General features: G+C 40.9%; 1 protein-coding gene across 6 annotated transcripts in view; it reads left to right on the top strand.

Moving 5' to 3' along the window:
• Positions 1-15,836, top strand: part of LOC126262914 (nucleolar protein 8) — an 84,709-nt gene that overhangs the window by 25,288 nt on the left and 43,585 nt on the right. For 4 of the 6 annotated variants that reach the window (XM_049959828.1, XM_049959823.1, XM_049959822.1 and 1 more), the window contains one exon: positions 850-1,032. The exons of the other annotated variants lie outside the window; for them this stretch is intronic. In XM_049959828.1, the coding sequence (XP_049815785.1) occupies positions 852-1,032 (181 nt within the window). In that variant the 5' untranslated portion in view covers positions 850-851. The remainder of the gene's footprint in view (positions 1-849; positions 1,033-15,836) is intronic. 6 annotated transcript variants of the gene reach the window in all.

The following is a 15,836-nucleotide window of genomic DNA, read 5'->3' as shown; positions in this document are numbered from 1 at the left end:
CATTAATTGTACCAATAAAATTTTTACGTTTCGTTTTGAGAGTGTGACGAGTTTTTGAGAAGCTCTGATTCTTCTCCACATGGTGTCCATGATCCCCCAGAATCCGATGATCAGGTGAATCCAGTCTATCGACTGGTGCCTGGGGTAGTGACTCTGTGGTCGTCTTTTCCATCATGTGTTCAAGTTGAATTTTAGTTTTTGTGGTGATCTCTGTTGAGACCACAGGTATACGACTCGATTTTTGAGTTCGAGAAGATTTTGTGCAGCCGCCTCAACTAGAGAAACAGACGCTGACCACTGGCCGCCAGATGCTGAACAGACACCACTGGGTTTATTGGTTTTTGGTCTGCCCTGGGTATTTCATTTCCCCAGTACCACCTATATCTAGGAAGCTTTCCCCTATCCGCCACCCGGGGAGGCGCTCGATGGGGGTACCAACAACCCCACACGGGTAAAAGTCTGTTTTATATAATTTCACACATTTTTTTCAGTCTCATCATCTTTATTTATGATATTGTGTTTAAACACAGAGAATTCATAGAAGTGTTCAACTACTGATTGTCTATTCGAATATTACAGGAAATAAAACAATGCATACAGGTAAAAATCAACAGGCTTTCCTTGGAGAATAAAGTAAAATTAGCATAACTGAAGAGTCTATTATAAAAGCAAAGAAATTAACCAACATTACCTTATGAAGTTTTAAGAACTGTATATTTGTGCGATGACTATTGATACTGTTAGTTCAATATTGTATAGCAATATTTTATTTAATAGATTGCATTACTGTAATGTTTCCCTTTTTTTTGAGGGTTCATTTATAGTACACTACATGCTTTTTATTTGTAGAAATGAAGTTAAATGTACAACGAATATTTGTGGGTAACTTACCCACTGTGGTAACTGAAGATGATCTTTCGAAGAGGTTCTCCAAATATGGAAAAGTACAATCAACTGAAATTAAACGACGCTCTGATGACTCAGTGTTTGCTTATGTCAATTTAGAGGCTGACAGGAGTCATATAAATGAATGTGAGTATGTAAAATGTCTTTAGAAAGTACTGAAGTGTGCACTTTGTGTTCCCTATGACTGCAGGTGCAAAAAAAGTGGGATATATATATATATATATATATATATATATATATATATATATGCTTGTGTCTGTATATGTGTGGATGGATATATGTGTGTGTGTGTGTGTGTGCGAGTGTATACCCGTCCTTTTTTCCCCCTAAGGTAAGTCTTTCCGCTCCCAGGATTGGAATGACTCCTTACCCTCTCCCTTAAAACCCACATCCTTTCGTCTTTCCCTCTCCTTCCCTCTTTCCTGATGAGGCAACAGTTTGTTGCGAAAGCTTGAATTTTGTGTGTATGTTTGTGTTTGTTTGTGTGTCTGTCGACCTGCCAGCACTTTCATTTGGTAAGTTACATCATCTTTATATATATATATATATATATATATATATATATATATATATATATATAATCTAAAAAGAAAGATGATGAGACTTACCAAACTAAAGCGCTGGCAGGTCGATAGACACACAAACAAACACAAACATACACACAAAATTCAAGCTTTCGCAACAAACTGTTGCCTCATCAGGAAAGAGGGAAGGAGAGGGAAAGACGAAAGGATGTGGGTTTTAAGGGAGAGGGTAAGGAGTCATTCCAATCCCAGGAGCGGAAAGACTTACCTTAGGGGGAAAAAAGGACAGGTATACACTCGCGCACACACACACACATATCCATCCACACATACAGACACAAGCAGACATATTTAAAGACTATTTAAAGACTTTAAATATGTCTGCTTGTGTCTGTATGTGTGGATGGATATGTGTGTGTGTGCGAGTGTATACCTGTCCTTTTTTCCCCCTAAGGTAAGTCTTTCCGCTCCCGGGATTGGAATGACTCCTTACCCTCTCCCTTAAAACCCACATCCTTTCGTCTTTCCCTCTCCTTCCCTCTTTCCTGATGAGGCAACAGTTTGTTGCGAAAGCTTGAATTTTGTGTGTATATTTGTGTTTGTTTGTGTGTCTATCGACCTGCCAGCGCTTTTGTTTGGTAAGTTTCATCATCTTTCTTTTTATATATATATATATATATATATATATATATATATATATATATATATATATAGCTTACCATTAAGCTTCATTAATATACTGTTCCATCTCCATTTTCATATATAATAGAGCTTTGGTTTTGTCTTATGCTATAAACAGAATCACAGTTAAAAGGACATTGATACACAGTATCTTGCCAGGTTTTTCCTATATGAAAATGTGCCATAGACTAGTTCTTTATTGACAAGATTAACTTAAATTTTTTTGGACCAAGTCCAGGTTGAAATATCATCAACGTTATGAAAAAGATACAGTGCTCTCACCTTAAAGATGACACGTTGAATTGCAGACAGGCACAACAAAAATACTGTTATTCATTGAGCTCTCATCTAAAGTATTCTTCAGAAACAAAATCCCACACACATTCACATAAGCAAACACACTTCACACACATATGGCTACTATCTGTGGCTGTTCCATCCAGAATGCAATGATGTTGATCCCAATTTCTGGTAGAAGGTATGACCTAATCCCCAGTCTCGAATTAAATTTGTTTAGGCGTTTTTTTTTTATCTGGGAAGGTTAAATGTTTGTGATGCCCTTGCTTCTAACTAAGTGTTCTTAATGATTTTGATATATCAAATTGTTACATTGTTTATTTTGTAGACCCATGTGAAATACATCTTCCTGGCGGAACAAGTCAGGTAAAAATAACATAATATAAAATTACAGAAAAAGTCTGGCCAGATGGAGAAATTCCAATACTACTGATAAGATCTTGGTTTTTGTCTTTTTTTATCAGTACTTCTGGTAGAAACATTTAATAGCGAGAAAACAATTTCCTAACTTTTAAAACTATTAGTTTCTTCTTCAGAGATTAAAGATGGATTCGTTTGTTGAAGGTTACACTGGAGGGGCGGGCCACTTAGGCCCCAGGATGAGAGGAACCCACCTGTTGGGGGGATAAGGGAAACAAAGGTTTATGGGCAGACATCAGAAATAATCAAAGATAGTACAGTATGTGACCAAAAGTATCTGGACACTCCCAAAAACATACATTTTTCACATTAGGTGCATTGTGCTGCCACCTACTGCCAGGTACTCCATATCAGCGACCTCAGTAGTCATTAGACACCGTGAGATAGTAGAATGGGGTGGTCCACGGAACTCACAGACTTTAAACGTGTTCCCCAAGAAACCTTCCAGGACCTGTTTGAATGTATGCCTGCGAAAGTGGAAGCTGTCATCAGGGTGAAGGATGGGCCAACACCATATTGAATTCCAGCACTAACGATGGGAGGGCACCACAAACGTGTAAGTCATTTTCAGCCAGGTGTCTGAATACTTTTGATCGCAAAGTGTATACTGGTTAGCACTGATTTAGTTCAGAGATGACATAAGGACAGGTTGAGACATAAATTTGGATGTGTGTGTGAGAGAGAGAGAGAGAGAGAGAGAGCCATTTTTGTTTCAGGATCCAAGCTTTTTTTGCATTTGCATTTTTTTCAATTATTGAGTAATGGGTTACTATAGACCTTTCAAATAAAAAGCAATATTTTCAGCTCACACTGACCTACAAATTAAAACTGTTATTGTCTAACTGAACCCTTAATGTATTTTTAATAGCTCAAAGGTATTGGTCGTCTATTAAAAAAAAAAAAAAACCCTCAATTTTTGAGCAGTAGTTTTCCAAAGGAGGAATAATTTCTCATCTGTAATATTTTTTTATGCTATTGCACTATATAGTATAGTTATTTTCTACTGAATTTCAACTGTGAGAAGCTAACACTTGAGAAAATATGCTGTTTTAAAATGGATTCTTCGAATATTTTTCCTTTAATATCTTTGCTAGGGGACCAGATACAAATCTGATAATTACCCACTTAATAGACCCTTATGATAGCAAACTTTAGGGAAATTTCAACTTTAAGAATCAAATGGAAGTTATGGAAAAAAATTACAAATATCAGTCAACAATGCATTTTATAACATCTAGGCTAATGGAATAAATTATATCAGTTATATAATTTAAGCATATCTACAGTTACTTGTCTTTTTATATTGAAAGAGAGCCAGCTAATTGCATTATGTGGTCTCATCTTATTTGTTTTTGCTATGTTGTGCACTGAGCATCTGAGAATTTTCTTCACTTGTGTTGGGTGTTAGATTAAAAGTTCACCCAGGCACAGTTGTAAATTCCAGGAGTGATAACTTCTTCAATACATTTTTAACTAACATTCAACCTTGAACCTTCTCAACTTTTTTAAACGGGATCCTTGGTCGTGGCGTGTAGTAAAATGTTACATGCACATCTTGGTTTTGACAATCAGTGTTATCAACTTTGGCGGTCAACCACTGTTCATCATAGACACCAGCCACTATGTCTTTGTTTTGAAGTGTCAGTGGTACAAGTTTTACACATTGATAAAATTCACTATCAGGGGATGTAGGTGTGAACCTACACTTGAACACAACTTGACTGGGGGATAAAACAATGAAGAGATCGAGTGCCTTTAATCTTCCGACAGGTGTTGAATCTTTCCTCCAAGACATTGGTGTAGAGTTCTTGTATTTCTTCCCATTTTACAAAAACATAAGTAACACCTTTTACCTATTTTTTTTCAAAATTTAAACATTTCTGAAGATGTCAAGATCTGGTTCTTGTAGGTCTGCAGCAGGCTAGCATTTGTGTCAGCTCACTTTGTTGTACCTCCGACACTATCACAGTTATTCTTCCCATGGCTTGATGTGAAAAAGTACAATTTTACATCAATTCCAAAATGTTCTTTATGAAAGGATATGTTAATATTTGTTTTGTTTTTATATTGGTGTTCAGCACCTTCAGAGAAATAGATTAGTCTGTATGGAAAGGTGGTGGTGTTTTATGTAGTTTGTTAATTGCAGTTGAAAAGCATGCACTGCTGTAGTGTGTGTTCAAGGTGGTCACTGATGACACAAAAACGATGACTCTTTAGTTTATCTTGATCTTTAAAACGAGTACAAATGGATGAAATGTGGCCTGTTTGTTTGCCCATTGGTGCCCTTACCAAGTGAGGTGATGCAATGGTTAGCACACTGGACACGCATTAAGGATGATGATGGTTCAAACCCGTGTCCTGCTATCCTGATTTAGGTTTCCTGTGATTTCCCTAAATCGCTTCAGGCAAATGCTGGAATGTTTCCTTTGAAAGGGCATGGCCGATTTCCTTCCCATCCTTTCCTAATCCGAGCCTGTGCCCAATCTCTAATGACAACAGTAATCTCCTCCCTCCATTGGTCTCTAGTGATTCAACTTGAACAACAAAGGAATAGTTTCCAGAAAAGTCAGCAAGAACTAAGCATTCACCAGCTGCCAATGTTTGCATTTTGTCTTTCAAAAATTTACCTTGACATTTGACAATAAAATGATACATTTTCAGCTTATTGAGATTAGCTGCCAACACATCAGAAAACTCCTCTTGTGGATTTATGATTTTCAACATTTCCATTCTGTCTTGTGTCACGCCTTGTTTGTATTCTATGTTATCAGGCATCAAATCATCTTCTTCCGATTCCTGAAACATGTCATGTAAAGCTTGTTTGCGTAGACAATCGTGACATTTTCCCATGTTTATACAATTGTAACTGTTAATATTGCATACCAAAGTGCCAGAAGGTCTAAGATTAGCCCCCTCTATCATCAAATTTACATTGTGGTGATACAAACAAATGCAAACGTTATGGATACCAGATGCTCCTGCAACTATACACCATTTTGAACTCTACTTGCAAAATTTCGACCTTTCAGTTTTAATGTCATCATTTGGTAGCTCATATAAATCACACAGTATTAACCATTTTTGCCTTTGAACCTTAATACCATTTTGTTTCAGAGGAACTCACACTTTTTTACCAGGCTTCAAATAGCTGTTATTGTCATCTTCATAAAACCTAATAACCTTTTTGGGCATGTTTTCGTCTATCAAATTGCTCACATTCTTCATTTGTAATACAGGTAAAATTTCCCATTTTGTTACTATATGTATTATTAATTTAACCAAACTGTTACAGCTTCAAGTTGAACAAATATATTTCAAGGACGACGCAATACGTGAAAGTCACAGATCAAGTAAACAGAGTAAGATGTGTGTACACTTTAATAGTCAAATCATAACTGAGTCCAAGTCTAGCGGCCGCTGGCTGGCTGGCCGCTTAGGTGGCGCTGCTGCTGCATGGCTGGCAGACAGCGCCATATGTAGAGGACGTGCGTAACTGCGCGGCGGCACTTTGAAAGATCGGCGAGTCACAACACTTTTCCCCCCTTTGAATTTTTTGCACAGGTCTTGATGGAGTTGGCCTGTAGATTGCTAACGTCCATAGGTGTTGTTTGACTGGCTGTAAAGTCTGGAGGAGGAGGCTCCCCGATGATAACGGGTCGAGATGACAGGAGACGTGGGGGTTGAATCTGCTGGGGCCCCGTGCATCAATCTGCCCGTTGCGGCAAGTCCAGTTGTTATAACAGGAGACATGGGCGATTTGTCGGCATCCGTAGAAGAAGGAGGCGAGTAGAGTTGCTCCGACAGATGATGGTCATCTGGTTCCTGCATGGGCACGTCTCCTGGTGGCGTCAGTTCTTGTGCTGGCACCGATATGGTGAGAGGACTGTGTTGTGAGTTATGAGAGATTCCAGTATCCTGAGCGTCGGGTAGAGCCGAAGGTGATGGAGCGGCATCCGGAACAGGCGTTGTCGGCACGCGAGGCCGAAGCTGGTCCGAATGACGCATTGCAACACCCGTGTCCGTCTGGATTTCATACAGGCGTCAGCCACAGTGTCGTAAGATGCGTCCAGGACTCCATTTTGGCCACCTGCCATATCCCCGTACCCATACAAGGTCATTGGCGGTGAACCAGCCTTTGGCGGTGAACCAGCCAAGCGAAGGCACCTGTGGCCGTGAGGTGGAAGGCCGCAGAAGATGAAGTAGCATGCAGGGCTGTTGGCCATGTAAGAGCTCAGCCGGGCAGTGGTCATCCATGAGGGTGAAACGGTAAGAAGCCAGAAATTGGAGAAGTGCATCATCATCAGCAGCAGAAGAAGTCAGGAGTTTCCTCATCTGAGCCTTAAATGTGCGGACCAGTCGTTCAGCCTCACCGTTTGACTGTGGATGGAACGGAGGGGCCGTGACATGCTTGGCGCTGTGACGAGCACAAAAATGCGCAAAATCGGACGAGGCAAATTGCGGACCATTATCAGTTACAAGAGTAGAGGGAAGGCCTTCCAAAGAGAAAATGCGAGCTAGAGCATTGGTGGTTGCCACGATGGTAGGCGACGTGCAACGGACAATGAAAGGAAAGTTAGAGTAGGTGTCAATGACGAGAAGCCAATAAGTACCTAAAAAACGTTCCGCAAAGTCAGCATGAATATGCTCCCAGGGCTTCTCAGGCGAAGGCCACGGTGACAAAGATGACTTCGGGGCGGCGGCCTGTGACGCACAAGGGCCGCTGGCAGCGACCATGTGTGCAATTTCAGAGTCGATGCCGGGCCAGTACACATGTGCGAGAGACACTCCAGTGCCCTTGGTGAAGGAGGCGCAAGACCGAGGCACGCAGAGACACAGGTACCACAACACATGGCAAAACATTTTCGGTGGAAAGGAGGATAACACCATCCCTAGCCGTGAGGCGGTAACGCAAAGTGTAGTAGTTCCACAACGGATCAGAAGTCTTAGTGGATGGACGATCTGGCCAACCCTTCTGAATACAGCCTAAAACACGGGAGAGGGTAGGGTCAGAACCCGTAGCAGCTGCCAGCCAGTCCCCCGTGATGGGGGAACCCGTCCACAACCTGCTGCTCGGCAACATCCAGGTGGAAACGCAAAAGTTCGTCCCTCTCGAATGCCAGATCAGGACCCATGGGAAGGCGAGACAGTGCATCAGCATTCACATGTTGAGCCGTCGGCTGGAAATGAATCTCAAAATTGAAACAAGACAAGTAAAGAGCCCAACGCTGGAGGCGGTGTGCAGCCTTGTCGGAAAGTGACATTGATGGATGAAACAAGGAAACACGTGGTTTGTGATCCATGACAAGATGAAATTTGGATCCATAGAGAAAAACACCAAACTTATGAAGAGCAAAAATAATGGCCAAAGCTTCTTTTTTGATTTGAGAATACTTTTGTTGGGCATCCATGAGCGTTTTGGAGGCATAAGCAATGGGTTGTTCAGAACCGTCAGAAAAACGGTGCGCAAGGAGTGCACCGACCCCATATTGAGAGGCATCCATGGCAAGAACAAGATGTTGGCCAGGTCGATAAGTAGCCAGGCACGGGGCCTGTTTCAGCATAGTCTTCAATTTCTGGAAAGCCGCATCGCATGACACGGACCAGTGAAAAGGCACGTTTTCATGCAATAGGCAATGCAACGGCTGAGCCACCGAAGCAGCAGATGGTAGAAACCTGTGATAGTATGCTATTTTCCCCAAGAAGCCCTGCAGTTCCTTAACGGATGTAGGGCGAGGAAGGGCATCGATCGCAGCGACAGTTTGCTGAAGCGGACGAATACCATTCCGAGAGACTTGAAACCCCAAGTAAGTGATAGATGCCTGAAAAAATTTTGATTTCTGAAGATTACACCTAAGACCGGCAGTCTGTAAGACATGAAAAAGTGTGCGGTGATTTTGAAGATGTGCTTCAGTGGTGGAGCCAGTGACAACAATGTCGTCCATGTAATTTATACACCCAGGGACAGTGAGCAATAATTGTTCCAAGAATCGCTGAAAGAGAGCAGGGACGCTGGCAACCCCGAATGGCAATCATTGGTATTGATAGAGGCCGAAAGGCGTTTTAAGGACCAGAAACTGCCGGGAAGCAGTGTCGAGAGGAAGTTGATAAGCTTCTGACAGGTCAAGTTTAGAAAAATACTGGCCTCCAGGAAGTTTAGTGAACAATTCTTCAGGTCGAGGCATAGGGTAAGTGTCGATAAGGCATTGAGCATTTACAGTGGCTTTGAAATCACTGCAGAGACGAATATCACCATTTGGCTTAGCAACGACAATGACAGGAGAGGACCACTCACTGGAAGTGACAGGAAGCAAGATCCCCGAAGCAGTGAGACGATCCAGCTCCCATTTCACCCGATCACGAAGGGCCACAGGAATGGGCCGAGCCCGAAAAAAGTGAGGCCGAGCAGTGGGTTTGAGCATGATATGAGTTTCAAAGTCGTTTGCACGGCCTAACCCAGGAGAAAAAAAGAGACGAAAATGTCGTCGACAAGGAATCCAATTGAGCATAAGGAATAGCATCAGAGACGATATTGACAGAGTCATCTATGGAGAACCCAAAAACGCGAAAGGCATCGAAACCAAAAAGATTCTCCGCGTTTCTATGGTCAACCACAAATATGGGAACAGTGCGAACGACGGATTTGTAAGATACCTCAGCATCAAATTGTCCCTAGAGAGAAATAGTCTGTTTATTGTAAGTCCATAATTGCCTAGTGACAGGTGACAGGATTGGAGAACCCAACTGAAGATACGTCTGAGAATTGATGATAGTGGCAGCAGAACCAGTATCCACCTGCATGCGAACATCTCAACCAAGTATTTGGACAGTGAGGAATAACTTCCCTGAAAGGGAAGAAGTACAATTGACAGACAACACAGAATCAGAATCAGTGCCATGTTCATGAACATCATGTATGCGGTTGGATTTGCAAACGGATGACGCATGACCCTTTTTTTTTTGCATTTGTGACACACGGCCCAACGTCGTGGACAGTCCTCTCGTGAATGCTTCGTAAAATACCGTGGACATGAAGGAAGTTGCCGTGGGTTTTGCTGCAGTTTCTTAGAGGTTTGTTTACGGTTAGGCCAAGGCTGCGCTTGGGAGCGTACTGCGGCCACGTCGGCCGGCGGGGACACGCCACACGCTTCTTCAACAGCGCACAGAGGTTGTATTTCCCTGACGGCACCCCATGCCTCTATTTGCGCTCCAGCAGTGCGAGAAATTTCAGAAGACTGAGCAATGGATAGGACTTCATCTAGAGTCAGATTTGCCAACTGAAGGGCACATTGCCTAACTTATTTGTTGGGCGCCGACCGGATAATAACATCCCGTACCATGGAATTGACGTAGGATTCTTTGTGAACTTCAGTAACAAATTGACACTTTCGACTGAGGCCGTGAAGTTCAGCAGCCCAAGTGCTATAGGATTGTTTCGGTTGTTTTTGACAATGATAAAAGGCAACACGAGAGGCTACCATATGCGTATGCTTTTGAATATTGACGGACAGAAGTGAGCACATTTTAGCAAATGACAAAGATGCAGGATCTTTCAAAGGAGCCAACTGCGACAACAACCGATACATTTGAGGTGAAATCCATGAAAGGAACAGAGACTTACATGTTTGGTCGTCCGCGACATGAAATACCAAGAAGTGCTGTCGAAGATGTTTTTCGTAATCAGACCAGTCTTCCGCCATCTCGTCGTAAGGAGGAAAAGGAGGTAGAGATGATGACGAGAGACGCCCCGCATTTGATGCCGCGACGAAATCGCGAATCACATTTGTGAGAAGCGTTTGCTGTTCTATGAGACCTTGCAAGAGTTGATCTAAAGAAGCCATGGAAACCTGTGAGTCAACGATGAAAAAGAAAAATTCACTACCTTGTCGCCAATTGTTATACCTTCAAGTTGAACAAATATATTTCAAGGACGACGCAATACATGAAAGTCACAGATCAAGTAAACAGAGTAAGACGTGTGTACACTTTAACAGTCAAATCATAACTGAGTCCAAGTCTAGCGGCCGCTGGCTGGCTGGCTGCTTAGGTGGCGCTGCTGCTGCATGGCTGGCAGACAGCTCCACATGTAGAGGACGCGCGTAACTGCGCGGTGGCACTTTGAAGGATCGGCGAGTCACAACACAAACATTCTGTCAGATTAAATTTATGACTAACATTTGCTCAACTCCAAGAATTTGGCAGGAAACTGAAAATCTTGATTTTATCCCCTGTGTCTGAAACGTTATTCAGTTTTTAGCTGTTCTATCAAATCATCATATTCATGTGGTGAATTTTTAGAACTTTTATGTGGTTTAGTACAACTTTGTTTGTGAAATAAAACTTCAAATTATTTTTGACTGTTGTTACCACTTCCTCAATGTTTGCATTCAAAGCGAAACATTGCTTTTCTTCATTTGGTTTTCTAACTTTATCAGTAGGTGATACACCTAGGATTTCACAAGTTATATTTACTTTTTTATAGTTTGTTATTAGTCAATTTTTTTTATTTTAACTATTAGTATCTGTTATTCAGTTAATTACAAATATCTTAAAGTAAGATTTTGGACACAATGATTTTCCTGTTATTGTATTGATAAAAGAGCTTTTAATTTTAAGAACCATGCTCAAACATTATTTTTCTCAGGCCATTTACACTGATCAGTCAAAACATGACCACTGCCCACCACAACGTTGGCTGCCACCTGGTGGCATTGTGGGCCTTTGATGCAGTAACGGAAGTATGTAAATGGAGCAGATATGGATTGGGGATCCCACTAACAAAGATACAGGCAGCAAAAATGGAGAAATCAATTCAGATAGGCAACTTTGACAAAGGGCAGATTATTATTATGCAGAGCCTGTGAACTAGAATCTTGAAAATGGCAAAGCTGTTGAATGTTCACATGCTACTGTCATGAACATCTGTGGAAAGAGGTATAGGGACAGTGAAACTATTACTAGGCACTAAATGGTTGGACACCCATGCCTCTTCACAGAATGTGGGGTTCAGAGACTTGTCTACTGTGTAAAATAGGATAGCTGGTGCTCTGTGGCGTCTCTGCTGGAAGATCACAATGTTGGTGTACGCACAAGTGCTTCGGAGCACACCTTTCTTTGTACACTATTTAACATGCGTCTTCACAGCAGACCACCCCTATGTATTCACATATTGATGCAACGACATCATCAGTTACGATTGTATTGAGCACAGGACCATCGGGATTCAACTGTTGATCAATGGAAATGCGTCAGCTCTTTGGATGAATCACATTTTCGATGCTAGGTTGATGGTCGTTCCCACAAACACCGTCGTCAAGGTGAATGGCAGCTTGTAACTTGCAGCAACCCACGGACACAGGCTGTTCGGCAGAGGGTTTTATCAACAAATAATCATTGGCTGCTTTAATTTGTTTTATTTAAATTATTTAATTGATATCCTTTATTCCATTTCCCTAGATATCACAGATATTAAAAAAAAACATATTTTTGTCCCAAACAGTGGAAAATCCAAGGTGGAATAATGGCAGTATTGTGAAAAGGATAATTGCTGCTCTCCATATAGGAGAGATGCTGAGTCGCAGATAGGCACAACAAAATGATTGTCTAACAAGTAAACTTTTTGCCAGAAAGGCCTTCATCAGCATTAGACAACATACACTACACACATTCATGAAAACACAACTCACAAACACATGGCCACAGTCTCTGGATGTATATGCCTGGCCTTTATGTGTATGCGTGTGTTGTCTATGTCTCATGAAGGCCTCTTTGGCCAAAAGCTTACTTGTTCAACAGTATTTTTATCGTTCCTATCTGCAGCTCAGCATCTCTAGTATATGGTGAATGGTGAGTGATAGCTATACTTTTCCTAATATTTTTGACTCATATTGGTAGGTCGTAGAGGGAGACCAAGAGATGAATACACTAAGCAGATTCAGAAGGATGTAGGTTGCAGTAAGTACTGGGAGATGAAGAAGCTTCCACAGGATAGAGTAGCATGGAGAGCTGCATCAAACCAGTCTCAGGACTGAAGACAACAACAACATTGGTAGCTTTCTTTCATAGTGCACAGTTGAATCACAAATTTAGATTTATACTTAAGTTTGATATCATAAAGATCTATTAGTCTGTAAGTTTCAAATTTTGTTTGGCCCTTTAACAAAGATACTGACACGAAAAAAATGAAAAAATCTGTTTTTTAAAAATAGTGTAGTTTTTGTTAGTGAAGGCTTCTCACCATTGACACTCTATTATACATAGTGTAAAAGCACAAAAAATATTAAGGCTGAGAAATTACTCCCTTGGAAAAATGCTGTTCAGGAATTGAGCTTCTTTAATTTGCGACCATTATGTTTGAGCTGTCACAACTATATTAAGGAATGCAGTCAGCTAGGTGGCAGTGATTTTAATTTGTTTGCCAATGTGTGCTGAACTAAATGCTTTTTATTTGAAAGGCCTAAGACAGCCCATTACTGAATAATTAAAAAAAAAGCATAGATGCTTGCAAATGCCAAATAAATAAATAAAACCCTCACACCCTAAAGCAAAAATTATAAACAATAAAAAAAATTTCAAAATATAGTTGAGTCCACTAAATGTTAGGAAATTCACCCAGCAAATATCACATTTTTCTAGTATGGTCAAGAAACCAATTATTTTTCTCCTAGACCACTTGGGTCACTGGTATGACCCAGGGATAATGTGGTGGTGGTGGTGGTGGTGGACAGGAGGGAGGGAATGATGGGGGGCTGGCAACAGAGGGCATTCCCAATCATCATATGTGGTGTATAGAGTTTTTATTGATTAATTATAATTGTGTCTCATTAATTCTGTAACCAAACGGTACCAGCTTTTTACGTTTCGTAAAGTGCAGGGCTTTGCATTTATCTACATTAAGAGCTGGTTACCAATCTTTTCCTGAGGCTAATATTAAATGAAGATCTAAATTGACATTACTTCATTTTTTATCATCTATAATTTCTTAATAAAGTGCATCACGTGTCAAAATCCTCAGATTGAAGTCAATTTTCTAAGTCATTAAAGTATAATAACTTTAACATCAACGATCTTTTTACACTTCTCTGGGGCTCTATAGATTAGGCTGTTCAACCCCCAGGTGGACACAGGCACCGTTGAAAAGGGGTGGTCAAATGGCTGACATAGGCAGTGTTACAGCAGGCCATAGCACATGTGATCATACTCTACTTGCTAAGTGTCCATGGGCAGTGTTGGCCAATAAGCTCTTGAATGTGCAGAATGCATGCAATACGGCTGTCTGGCAAGTAGCTTACACTACCTGTGCCTGCCCGCAGATGCAGTGAATGGTGGGCACGGATGCCCTTATTCCATGGTGCAGCGTTGGGAAAGCCTATTCTACATATTACTTCAGTATCAGTAGATGACTCATCATCTAGGATAATGTGTTGCATCAGGAAATTTTTGAGTCAGTCTCATACCTGTTTAGATATTGCATAGCAGTATTCTTTCTTTAGAAAGAATCAAAATCTTTTCAGAGCAGCTGGATATTGTTTCCAGTACATATAGCACTGAGGATATTATGTGTGAAGAGCACTAGTTTAGCTTCAAATGATCAGTTGTTTTGGAACCCATGCTCAGTTCAATGGATAAAGTTATTTTGTTCGAGATACATCATAAAGTTAGAACTCATGTATGTATGTATGTATGTATGTAATGCATTAGTATTCTGCGACATACAGGTATGACTGGTATAGGATGATAGCTCTTTGTATCAGTTCTACTTTGTTTTTGTAGGTGAGTGTGACCTGTGTTCTTTTCCACTCATAGGGAACATATCTCTGCTCAAAAAATCTGTGGGAAATTATGGTAAAGAGTGGAGCTAATTCCCTCACAGATTCTGTATAGAGCTGAGAAGGGACTTAATCTGGCCATCCTGAGGCCTAATTGGGTTTTAGCGATTTGGGCTGCTTCTTAACATAATTCTTAGTGCTGGACCAAGCGAGGTGGCACAGTGGTTAGCACACTGGACTTGCATTTGGGAGAATGACGGTTCAATCCCACGTCCGGCCATCCTGATTTAGGTTTTCTGTGATTTCCCTAAATTGCTTCAGGCAAATGCCGGGATGATTCCTTTCAAAGGGCATGGCCGACTTCCTTCTCCATCCTTCCCTAATCTGATGAGACTGATGACCTCACTGTCTGATCTCTTCCCCCAAAACAACCCAACCCAACCCTCTTAGTGCTGGTGTGGCTATGGAATGATGTCAACATTCCTTCATTTCCGTTTTTGAAGAAAGATTTGAAAGCAGAATTCACCATTTTTGCTCATGTTTCACTACTTTCTGCTTTAGTTCTTTTCTCGTTCACAAGTTCCTGGATTCTTTTTGCATCATTGACAGTCTTTATATACAGCCAGAATTTCTTATGTTATTTTGCTGTGGTGCTTATTGAAGACTTCGTGCATTGCCCTTTCAATTAACATGTGTCTGTCTGGATTTCTGATTCTTTTGTCTGTATTATGCAGTAGGCACTGCTTCTGAAGAAGCTTGCTGATATTTTCTGTGTAGGAACGGGGAATCTATGCCATCTTTAATTATCTTGCTAGGTGCATATTTTTGTACAGCTTGGTTGATCATGTGTTTGAACTTGAATTATAGTTCCTCAAATATTCACTGCCTCAATCCAATGCTTCTAACTCCTGTCTGAGAAGTGGGACAACATCATGTTTAAGATTTTATTGATCAGTGTGCCATTATGTATCAAAATGTTTGCCCTTTATGTGCCATCATTTTTTTTAAATATTTGTTTTGATATTGATTATGAAACACTTGGAGTTTATGACTTTGCCAGCTCACATTGTAGATAAAAATGTCACTGGGTATTTGATGTCTGTCTCTAATTGACTCCTAAACAAAATGAAAACAACTGCTAATGCATTGTAAAATTTGACAGTGGTGTGACTGATTTGATAAAGTTGATGTGGAAGAGAAATAATAATTACAGCATAGTGCATGTAGACAGCTTTGAGCCTAT

The sequence above is a fragment of the Schistocerca nitens genome, chromosome 6 (assembly GCF_023898315.1).
Source record: "Schistocerca nitens isolate TAMUIC-IGC-003100 chromosome 6, iqSchNite1.1, whole genome shotgun sequence".
Taxonomy (NCBI): Eukaryota; Metazoa; Arthropoda; class Insecta; order Orthoptera; family Acrididae; genus Schistocerca; species Schistocerca nitens.
The sequence above is the reverse complement of the archived record's forward strand: the minus strand, read 5'-3'. Positions and strand labels throughout refer to the sequence as shown.